The sequence below is a fragment of the Oncorhynchus clarkii genome, chromosome 16 (genome assembly GCF_045791955.1).
Source record: "Oncorhynchus clarkii lewisi isolate Uvic-CL-2024 chromosome 16, UVic_Ocla_1.0, whole genome shotgun sequence".
NCBI lineage: Eukaryota > Metazoa > Chordata > Actinopteri > Salmoniformes > Salmonidae > Oncorhynchus > Oncorhynchus clarkii.
Genome location: NC_092162.1, coordinates 33,662,532 through 33,674,114, shown reverse-complemented (window position 1 = coordinate 33,674,114; position 11,583 = coordinate 33,662,532). Strand labels below are relative to the sequence as shown.

Below are 11,583 nucleotides of genomic sequence, written 5' to 3'. Positions count from 1 at the left end.
TTGTAGTTGTCCACAAATTCTTAGTAAGAACCGTCCAGTGTAGTGATGCTAGACGGGCGGGCGGGTGTGGGCAACAATCGGTTGAAGAGCATGCATTTAGTTTTACTTGCATTTAAGAGCAGTTGGAGGCCACGGAAGGAGTGTCGTATGGCATAGAAGCTCGTTTGGAGGTTTGTTAACACAGTGTCCAAAGAAGGGCCAGATGTCTACAGAACGGTGTCGTCTGCATAGAGGTAGATCAGAGAATCACCAGTAGCAAGAGCGACATCATTGATATATACAGAGAAAAGAGTAGGCCCGAGAATTGAACCCTGTGGCACTCCCATAGAGACTGCCAGAGGTCCGGACAACAGGCCCTCCGATTTGACACACTGAACTCTGTCTGAGAAGTAGTTGGTGAACCAGGCAAGGCAGTCAACAGAGAAACCAAGGCTATTGAGTCTACTGATGAGAATGCAGTGATTGACAGAGTCGAAAGCCTTGGCCAGGTTGATGAAGACGGCTGCACAGTACTGTCTTTTATTGATCGTGGTTATGATATTGTTTAGGACCTTGAGTGTGGCTAAAGGTGCACCCATGACCAGCTCGGAAACCAGATTGCATAGTGGAGAAGGTACGATGGGATTCGAAATGGTCAATTATCTGTTTGTTAACTTGGCGTTCGAATACTTAGAAAGTTAGAGCAGGATGGATATAGGTCTGTAACAGTTTGGGTCTAGAGTGTCACACCCTTTGAAGAAGTGCTTTCCAATCTTTAGGGATCTCAGACGATACGAAAGAGAGGTTGAACAGGCTAGTAATAGGGGTTGCAACAATGTCGGCGGATCATTTTAGAAAGAGAGGGTCCAGATTGTCTAGCCTAGCTGATTTGTAGGGTTCCAGATTTTGCAGCTCTTTCAGAAAATCAGCTACCTGGATTTGGGTGAAGGAGAAGAAGGGGGGACTTGGGCAAGTTGTTGTGGGGGGTGCAGAGCTGTGGCCATGGTAGGGGTAGCCAGGTGGAAAGCATGGCCAGCCGTAGAAAAATGCTTATTGAAATTCTCGATTATCGTAGATATATCGGTGGTGACAGTGCTTACTAGCCTCAGTGCAGTGGGAAGCTGGGAGGAGGTGCTCTTGTTCTCCATGGACTTTAGTGTTAGTTGGAATTAGTGCTACAGGATGCACATTTCTGTTTGAAAAAGCTAGCCTTAGCTTTCCTAACGGACTGTGTATATTGGTTCCTGACTGAAAAGCTGCATATCGCGGGGGCTATTCAATGCTAAAGCAGTACACCACAGGATGTTTTTGTGCTGGTCAAGGGCAGTCAAGTCTGGAGTGAACCAAGGGCTACATCTGCTCTTAGTTCTACATTTATTGAATGGGGCATGCTTATTTAAGATGGTGAGGAAAGCACTTTTAAAGAACAACCAGGAATCCTGCTTGATTAGAAAGTCCTGCTCGCTGAAGTGTTTTAGGGAGCGTTTGACAGTGATGAGGGGTGGTCGTTTGACCGCGGACCCATTACGGATGCAGGCAATGAGGCAGTGATCGCTGAGATCCTAGTTGAAGACAGCAGAGGTGTATTTAGAGGGCAAGTTGGTCAGGATGATATCTATGAGGGTGCCCATTTTGCAGATTTAGGGTTGTACCTGGTAGGTTCCTCGATAATTTAGTGAGATTGAGGGCATCTAGCTTAGATTTTAGGACGACCGGGGTATTAGGTGACCTAAACTGGGATATGCTTGACAGTACAAACTCTGAAGATAGATGGGGGGCAGTAAATTCACATATGGTGTCCAGTGCACAGCTAGGGACTGAGGGGGTTCTATCACAAGCAGAAACAGTGAAAGACATTCATGGATTTTTAAAAGTAGAAGCTCAAAGTGTTTGGGCACAGACCTGGATAGTATGACAGAACTCTGCAAGCTATCTCTGCAGTAGATTGCAACTCCACCCCCTTTGGCAGTTCTATCTTGACGGAAAATGTTGTAGTTGGGGATGGAAATGTCAGAATTTTTGGTGGCCTTCCTAAGCCAGGATTCAGACACGGCTAGAAAATCCGGGTTGGCGGAGTGTGCTAAAGCAGTGAATAAAACAAACTTAGTGAGGAGGCTTCTGATGTTAACATGCATGAAACCAAGGCTTTTACGGTTACAGAAGTCAATAATAGGTGTAGTGCTGGGGGATACACGGCCTGGGTTAACCTCTACATCACAAGAGGAACAGAGGAGGAGTAGGATAAGGGTACGGCTAAAGGCTATATGAACTGGTCATCTAGTGCGTTAGGAACAGAGAATAAAAGGAACAGATTTCTGGGCGTGGTAGGATATATTCAAGGCATAATGTACAGACAGGGGTATGGTAGGATGTGAGTACAGTGGAGGTAAACCTAGGCGTTGAGTGACGATGAGAGAGGTTGCATCTCTGGAAGCACCAGTTAAGCCAGGTGAGGTCTCCGCATGTGTGAGGGGTGGGACAAAAAATAGCTATCTAAGACATTTTGAGCGGGACTGAGGGCTCTACAGTGAAATAAAACAATAAGAAGCCAAGACAGCAGTAGACAAGGCATACTGACATTAGAGAGAGGCATAAAGCAATCACAGAGGTTGATCGGGAGAGCTAAGACAATAATGGGTAAATGGTGATAAATGGGCAGAGAGGGTCAGTTAGGTACACACAGGACCTGAGTTCGAGGCTGGGGCCAACCGATAAACAAAATGAGGTACCGTGTTAGTGAACAGACCAGCAGGCATCAGCTGTGTAGCCGAGTGATCATAGGGTCCAATGAGCAGCACTTGTCGAGTCAGGGAGCCATTCAGTAGTCGCTTATGGGGTATTGTGTGTAGATTGATGAGGGGGAAAACAATTGAATACATTTTACAATAAGGCTGTAAAGTAACAAAATGTGGAAAAAGTAAAGGGGTCTGAATACTTTCCGAATTTCAATGTCTCCGGGCTCAATTTCAATGTCTCCGGGTGCTGTCTGTTTGAACTACTAGCACACAGCTCAGACACCCATTCAGACATCCATGCATACTTCACAAGACATGCCACCAGAGGTCTCTTCACAGTCCACAAGTCCAGAACAGACTATGGGAGGCACACAGTACTACATAGAGCCATGACTACATGGAACTCTATTCCACATCAAATAACTCACGCAAGCAGTAAAATTAGATTTAAGATAGAAACGTTGAAGAGACACAAACACAGGCAAAGACACATGCATACACACATGATAATATATGCACTCTACACACGTACACATGGATTTTGTGTTGTAGATATGTGGTAGTAGAGTAGTGGCCTGAGGGCACACACTTAACATGTTGTAAAATATGTAGGGAATCTATTGCAATGTTCTTTAAATTGTGTAACTGCCTTAATTTTGCTGGACCCCAGGAAGAGTAGGCAGCAGCTAATGGGGATCCACAATAAATACAAATATAAATATTTATATTTTAATGTAGTCCCTCATCTGGGTTTTTGTTTGAAGCATCTTTGTATACATCACTTGATTCTATCAATTGCAAAGAAATGGACAACTTTGTATTTGTAGGCAGTCAACTTTGTTCTGAAGTTATCATCGCCACAGAGAGACGACATGTGATTCTATTCTGTGTTCTGTGTATGAAGGGACTCGGGAGGGCGAAAAAGCGAAACTGGGATATGCATCTAACGACACACTTAGCAGTTCGAAGGAGTAGTGTGAGGAAGAGTTTCCTGGGTCCCCCTACACAGCAGATTCAAATGATTTAATTTAAAAAAATGTAACCTTTAAATAACTAGGCAAGTCAGCTAAGAACAAATTCTTATTTACAATGACGCCCTAACCCCGGCCAAACCCGGATGACGCTGGGCCAATTGTGCGCCGCCCTATGGGACTCCCAATAACATCCGGATGTGATGCAGCCTGGATATGAATGATCAAAGGTTGATGATGAGTTTGTTATTTGAATCAGCTGTACAGTGCTAGGGAAAAACCAAAACGTGCCACCGGTGGCGGGGGGGAAGGTTGCTTGTTAGGACCGAGTTAGGGAAACCCAGAGCTGTGTTCGAATACTCATACTAACCGCACTATTTGTGATGAGAATTGAGCATATAGTATGCTTATTGGTCATAGTATGGATAAAGTTGGTATACAAAAGTTCCCGGATGTCGTAGTAAATACAAGCCCTCCCCAGCCCTTCTTTCGGCAAATCTGACCATGACTCCATTTTGCTCCTCCCTTCCTATAGACAGATACTCAAACAGGAAGCACCCGTGCAAAGGACTATTCAACGCTGGTCTGACCAATCGGAATCCACGCTTCAATAATATGGACGTGAACAAAACTGAAAGCACGAACCACAGCATTTAAACATGGCAAGGTGATGGGGAATATGGCAGAATACAAACAGTGTAGTTGTTCCCTCCACAAGGCAATCAAACATTCAAAAAGTCAATATCAAGACAAAGTGGAGTCGCATTTCAACGACTCAGACACGAGACGTATGTCTACCGACAATCACGGACTACCTAAGGAAAACCAGCCACGTCGCAGACACCGACGTCTTGCTGCCAGACAAGCTAAACACCTTCTTCACCCGCTTTGAGGATAACACAGTGCCACCGACATAGCCTGCTACCAAGGGCTGTAGGCTCTCCTTTTCCGTGGCCGACGTAAGACATTTAAACGTATTAACCCTCGCAAGGTTGCCGGCCTAGGCGACATCCCTAGCCGCATCCTCAGAGCATGTGCAGACCAGCTGTCTCTCCCTATCCCAGCCTGCTGTCCCCACATGCTTCAAAATGGCCACCATTGTTCCTGTACCCAAGAATGTAAAGGTAACTGAACTAAATGACTATCGCCCCGTAGCACTCACTCTGTCATCATGAAGTGCTCTGAGAGACTAGTCAAGGATCATATCACCTCCACCTTACCTGTGACCCTAGACCGACTTCAATTTGCTTATCAACCCAATAGGTTCAGACGATGCAATCGCCATCACACTGCACACTGCCCTATACCATACGGACAAGAGGAATACCTATGTAAGAACGCTGTTCATTGACTACAGCTCAGCATTTAACACCATAGTACCCTCCAAGCTCATCATTAAGCTTGAGGCCCTGGGTCTCAACCCCGCCCTGTGCAATTGGGTCCTGGACTTCCTGACGGGCCGCCCCCAGGTGGTGAAGGTAGGAAATAACATCTCCACTTCGCTGATCCTCAACACTGGGTCCGTGCTCAGCCCCTCCTGTACTCCCTGTTCACCCATGACTGCGTGGCCATGCAAGCCTCCAACTCAATCATCAAGTTTGCAGACCACACCACAGTAGTAGGCTTGACAGCCTACAGGGAGGAGGTGACAGCTCTCGGTGTGTGGTGTCAGGAAAATAACCTCTCACTCAACATCAACAGAACAAAGGAGAAGATCGGGGACTTCAGGAAACAGCAGATGTAGCACCCCCTATCCACATCGACGGGACAGCAGTGGAGAAGGTGGAAAGTTACGTTTCTCGGTGTACATATCACTGACAAACTGAAATGGTCCACCCACACAGACAGTGTGGTGAAGGAGGCACAACCTCAGGAGGCTGAGGAAATGTGGCTTGTCACCTAAAACCCTCAAACTTTTACAGATGCACAATTGAGAGCATCCTGTCGGTCTGTATCACCGCCTGGTACAGCAACTGCACCAGTCACTTTAATAATGCCACTTTAATAATGTTTACATATCATGCATTACTAATCTCATATGTATATACTGTATTCTATACTATCTATTGCATCTTAGTCTATACCGCTCTGACATTGCTCATCCATAAATGTATATACTCTTATTCCATTCCTTTACTTAGATTTGTGTGTATTAGGTATTTGTTGTGGAACTGTTAGATATTACTTGTTAGATATTGCTGAACTGTCGGTAGTAGAAGCACAAGCATTTCGTTACACATGGTTAGCAGATGTTATTGCAACTGTATGTGACCAATGAAAATGTATTTGATTTGACACGCAGAGGACACGATTTCCATACTTTAGGGCCCATAATGCAATTCTTTAGGAAATGGGCGTGGCTTCACATTGGTTTTCAGATTTGAAGAAAATTGAGGAAAATATGCAGCCGAAGTACAACGAAGTACAAATTAATTGCTTTAACTAATTATGACAAATGTTAAGAACATGCTGAGCAGTGTAATAAAGTAATGACCTTACACATAATGTTGGCTGATAATTTGTTAGCTACGCTGTCTTTATGAACCACATAGCATATCATTACAGCAGTATGTTCCGGTATGTTAGCTAGCTACCTAACGTTAGTTGGCTACTTATACATCAAACTTGCCAGTATATTAACTATAGACTAACTACCCAACGTTCATTAACTTGGTTATTCCCATAATTCTTAGCTGAGCTAAATGGTATAGTCGGTGTGCGTTCTCAAAGGACATTCAGGTGCGTTCGTACATTCGCTCTGGCTCTCTATTTCGATTTCAGAGCACTCTCATCTGTGTACCAGAATGCAGAATAATTTATTTACAAACGCTCAACATCTGTTGAATATGGCCGGTGTCAGTAAACGTCAGCAAAAAAAGTGTAATTAAATTGTTGCCAGCAGCACAGTTACAGTCACCAACGCTCTGGATAACATGAAAACTGCCTAACCAGCTCTGCTAGGGCGAGTAAAATGATCAGTGGTCTCATTTGTGTCTGGAAGTACAGTTGTGACCAAAAATATTGGCACCCTTTCATATTTTTTCAAATAATTGTTAGGGTTTTCTTGACTTGAAGGAGAGGCGGACCAAAACGCAGCGTGGTTTCTATTCATGGTTCTTTAATAAAGACAACTATACATGAACAGACTAACAAAACAAGAACCGTTAAAACCTAAAAAAAATAAAAAAAAAAATAAAAAAAAAAAAAAAAAAACAGCCCTATCTAGTGCAAACACAGAGACAGGAACAATCACCCACAAAACACTCAAAGAATATGGCTGCCTAAATATGGTTCCCAATCAGAGACAACGATAAACACCTGCCTCTGATTGAGAACCACTCCAGACAGCCATAGACTATGCTAGATACCCCCACTAAGCCACAAACCCAGTACCTAACAAAACCCCAAGACAAAACACACCACATAAAAAAACCATGTCACACCCTGGCCTAACCAAAATAATAAAGAAAACACAGAATACTAAGACCAGGGGCCTGTTGCACAAAACTAGGATAAGGGATTAAGCCAGGATATCTTGGTGATCCTGGCTCAATTGATCCGTAATCCGGTTGCACTAAAGATGGATAGGGGGCAGGAGGATATGTTATGGTATAAATTACCATGGAGATTTATTCTGTGGAGCTAGCCTGCTCCAGACCAGGCTAAATTCCAGGATCTATTTAATCTCATCCCTAATGTCAGTCAGCAGTCACCACAAATGGAAACCAATAGTTATTTCACTGCTCACTATACATTGTTATCACATATAACTAGACCCACTGTTATTTAAACGTTTGTGATCATTAATTTCAATGATTTTGGATAAAAAATGATTTTTAGATGATGTTGCTATCATTAGATAATTTACAGTTTCCCATAGACTATAAGGCTATATATAAAATGCTAGAATATTAGGGCCACAGAGGGGAAAAAAACACAAGTCATAATATTGTAACCAGTTGTTTTAAAGGAGGACAGTTGTTAAAATGACAGATGTGGGGCATTTCGTGAAATTGTACTTCAGTATGGTTTCATAAACAAAGACATGCTGATGTGCCAGAATATTAAGTATCACATTGTCATAAGTATCAAAACTGTAAAAACAATATGTAGCTTTTCTGCAGAAAGAACCAGCCTCATAAATTTATGACTTTATCCTTTTTCTTCAGTGTGGCCCTAGTACTCTGTCATATAAACAAATACACATTCCATATGAATATAAAAACACAATGTGTAACATTATGTTCCTTTATTGAATAAGTACAAAACAAAGCAGGTAAACCATCAGCTCCTTTCAAAACTGAAGTCACAGTGACTCTACAAGATGGAAAGCACAGAATCTAAGCATATTATACAAAATGATACATATACAGACCTTTGAATGTGTATAACACACCCTGCATGTCTGCACACTAAAATAAATGCAGGACAAATCCATACACATCAACTGAACAGACAAATGAATGGATGCAGTAGCCTCCCTGCAGCCTTGTATTACACACAGTATACCGCACAAACATCATAAGAGGCCAAATTCGTCAAAAAACGAACCCAAAAAAACCCAAATTCCTCTGCCACCGCAGGACATATTTAACCAAAATTGAAAGCACACATACTAACTAAAATAATTCAACACATATTGGTCCCTCAGCAGCCGACCACTGTCGTCATCAGGGAAGATTGCCGGATTGTCCCAGTCCATGGCTGGTGGCACTCTGGGGGCCCTCTCCTTCCTCAGGCAGGCCACATTGTGGAGGACAGCACAAGCCACAGTAATATCACATGCCCTAACAGGGCTGACCCTTAATTTGTGAAGGCAGTGAAAGCGTGCCTTCAGGAGGCCAAAGGTCATTTCAACTCTGGCCCTGGTCCTGGCATGGGCATGGTTGTAGGCCTGCTGTGCTTCCTGGGGGTCTGTGAAAGGTGTCAGGAGAAAAGGCTGGCAGCCATACCCCCTGTCTCCCAGCAACACACCAGAGAATTCACCTGTCAACACAAAATCTCATCATTACTACCTCATAAACACAGTGATATTCTTGACACAGCCATGATGGTTATAAATAGGGGTTGTGTGGCTTACCTTGTGATAGGCACTGATAGATTTCAGAGGCCCGAAAGATTCTGGAGTCATGGACTGAGCCAGGCCATTTTGCCACAACATTGCTGATCACACAGTCAGCATTGCAGACCATCTGAAATCATAAGATGAGGAATATTACACCAATCAATGCACATCACTGGCAATGCAGAGTGTTCGTCAATGGACAATATCAAAAAGTTATGTTCACCTGAACATTAATGCTGTGAAAGGATTTCCTATTCACAAAATCGGCCTCATGGGCACCTGAGGGGGCTTTTATCCTTATGTGTGTGCAGTCCACTGCACCAATGACATTGGGGAAACCTGTCACACAAAGTAATGAGTATCCTACTATGTGTTAACAGTTGTCCTGTAATTTGTAGATCCTCTTACCTGCAATCCTATAGAACTCCTCTTTGATGTCACAGAGTCTTCTGTGGCCAGGGAAGGAGATGAAGACATCTGCTAATGCTTTGATAGCCAGACACACACTCCTTATTGTGCGGCAAATTGTGGCCTTGTTCAGCTGTTCTGCATCCCCCACTGAGTACAGGAAGGCTCCACTAGCAAAAAAGCGCAAGGCCACACAAACCATTTGCTCCACACTCAGTGCATGGCTCCGTGCAGTGCGGTGCTTAATCCTGGGACCCAGTAGTCTGCATAGATACAGGTTTTCTGCAGATGGCATCAGGTATCTTTCATATAGATGGTCATCAGGGAAGGCCAGTGGGTCCAACCGGTCCCTGAAGACCCTTTCTCACCTGAAGGCTCTCCTCAGCACAAGTGCTTCTTCATCCACCACATCTCGCACGAATGGGCATGCCATTGTCAGAGCAGAAAGGAACACACAATTTTGGGCCTTCATATAGGCTAGTGGCCACACCTGGTGCTGGGGGGGTGGGCAAAAGAGGGCGATGCCTTATAACGATGACTTGGTTGTACTGATTGCTGGGAAAATAAAAAAAACCTTAGAAAGATGCCACCGTCCTGTGTGCTCACAATAAGAGCTCATATGTCATGGCTCACTTGACTTTAGGAGAATATACCTAATTTTTATTTTGAGCTGTGTCATCTTCTTGGAGCTGGGGGAGGAAAGAAAAATAATGATTAATACATTTGTGTTACAGTTAGCATACAGTGTACATTGAAGGCATATCTCACCTCCCTCTCAAGTTTTTTTATTTCAAGGTCCAGTTTCCTAATTGTCCTCTTTTTTATTTCGAACTCCAGTGCAAGATTTTCCATCTTTTTCTTCTTGTACTGAATGTCTATGTCTGCCAGTTCTATTTGGCACCGGAGGTGGTTGCCATACAACTTTCTGATAGCTTGTGAGCTCTGTGAACACAATACAATTAGCGCAGCTGGAATTTGGCAGGATGTGGTGTCCTTTTATTAATACGCACTATGTTGCCAGGCTGGTTTTCCCACTGTATAGCATCTGGGTCCTGTAAAATAAATTAGATTTTTTGATTTTGATGAGGACTCCTCACCATTGTAGAGTAAATAGTACTTTCACAGTCTTAACATGATACCTCATGCCTTCTGGAATCCAGAGAGATGGTCTCCTCCTCATCATCGTCTCCATCATGTGCTGTTGCTGCTGCACTGGGGCCTTCACCCTATCACATTTAATCGGATTCATATTGAAGCTAGTAGACAAGACATGCCAGGCCTACAGTATGCCTTTGATGGAGTACTCACTGGATCAGCATCGTCTGGTGCTTGTGCTGGTGGCTCTAACAGGAACACAGTGCTGCCAGACACTGCAAGGCAATAGGTAAACCAAAGTCAGACAGTCCAAATTGATTCAATATGAATGTGGTTGTATCCCATGTAGAGATGGAAGGACATACCTTGAATGAAGCGGGTGGCATCTTGGGAGGAACCTATGCTCGTCTCTTTCCCCCCAGGGATCCCCTCTAAGACGGGCCTGCCTTTATTTAGCTCCAAGGCCATGTCCTCTGCTGGGGTAAGGTCAGCCTTTGGTGACCCACCACCCGTGCCTTGTCTGTGGGTATTCTTTTTCACTGCTAAAACAGTACAGACAATGTGTGAGCAGGCACCTTCTGGGTACAATATATGCTTGTGCTTTGTTAAATATTAGTCAGGGACCATACCATTCTGCAGAATGTTCTTGTATTTGATTTTGACCTGCTGCCATGTCCGTTTTGGCCCGTTCATGTTTAATCTACACACACACACACACACACTTAATGGAGTCACACTGCAAAAAATTACTTGGTATTTTTGTCTTGTTTTCAGTAAAAATATCAAAAATTTTATCATAGCTTTATACAGTGTGATGGAGTTACTTTACACAATTTCACTCATATCTGCAGTGCATTTCAATAAAAAAAATTAACCGTTTCATAATTACAGTACAACTGCATTTTTGGAGATGTGAATTAAATATTTGAATTGTAATTGTGATGTTTCAGCGGAGCGGTGAGTGTGTAATTGTGCACTACTTACGCATTCAGGCGGTCTGCAATACTTTGCCACGCTTTTTCTCTTTGCTTTATCACTGTGGCGGTGTTGCCTTTCTTCTTAATTATATCTTTTACCTCCTCGTATGCCTCCATGAGGATTTGTGCTTCCGACGGGGAAAAGTACGCGGCTCTAGTTGCCATGGTAAATCAGTTAATCTGTGATCTGTGGCGGGGTCTATTTGAGTGAGCCGTGAGCGCGCACCTATCCAGGATTGGTTTCACCTGGCTTAATGAATCCGTGTCTGCTCATCCTGGCTTGGTCTTTGTGCAACCAATTAAGCCTGGACGCACATGTTTTGGCTTCATTGAGCTCAGCTGAGTCATTTATC

The 11,583-nt window shown here is 43.7% G+C and overlaps 1 protein-coding gene and 1 long non-coding RNA gene across 2 annotated transcripts; both read right to left on the bottom strand.

Annotated features, from left to right (window-relative positions):
* Positions 1 to 8,191: 8,191 nt before the first annotated feature.
* Positions 8,192 to 9,283, bottom strand: LOC139367568 (putative nuclease HARBI1). The gene is made up of 3 exons (XM_071105819.1): positions 9,159 to 9,283; positions 8,766 to 8,877; positions 8,192 to 8,671 (listed from the first exon to the last, which is right to left on the bottom strand). The coding sequence occupies exons 1-3, from the start codon at positions 9,225 to 9,227 to the stop codon at positions 8,301 to 8,303; spliced, it is 552 nt and encodes a 183-aa protein (XP_070961920.1). The 5' UTR covers positions 9,228 to 9,283; the 3' UTR covers positions 8,192 to 8,300.
* A 233-nt stretch (positions 9,284 to 9,516) lies between these two features.
* LOC139367567 (uncharacterized) lies at positions 9,517 to 10,066 on the bottom strand. The gene is made up of 3 exons (XR_011626874.1): positions 9,927 to 10,066; positions 9,812 to 9,847; positions 9,517 to 9,713 (listed from the first exon to the last, which is right to left on the bottom strand). It is a non-coding gene; the product is annotated as an uncharacterized lncRNA (long non-coding RNA).
* Positions 10,067 to 11,583: the final 1,517 nt, after the last annotated feature.

Excerpts from the sequence above, each read along its gene's own strand:
- LOC139367568 (XM_071105819.1), bottom strand. The coding sequence starts at position 9,227 with ATGTCTTCATCTCCTTCCCTGGCCACAGAAGACTCTGTGACATCAAAG. Across the intron at positions 8,878-9,158 it reads GGAGTTCTATAGGATTGCAG|ATGGTCTGCAATGCTGACTG; the intron begins GTAAGAGGATCT and ends TTATGATTTCAG. Across the intron at positions 8,672-8,765 it reads CTATCAGTGCCTATCACAAG|GTGAATTCTCTGGTGTGTTG; the intron begins GTAAGCCACACA and ends TTGTGTTGACAG.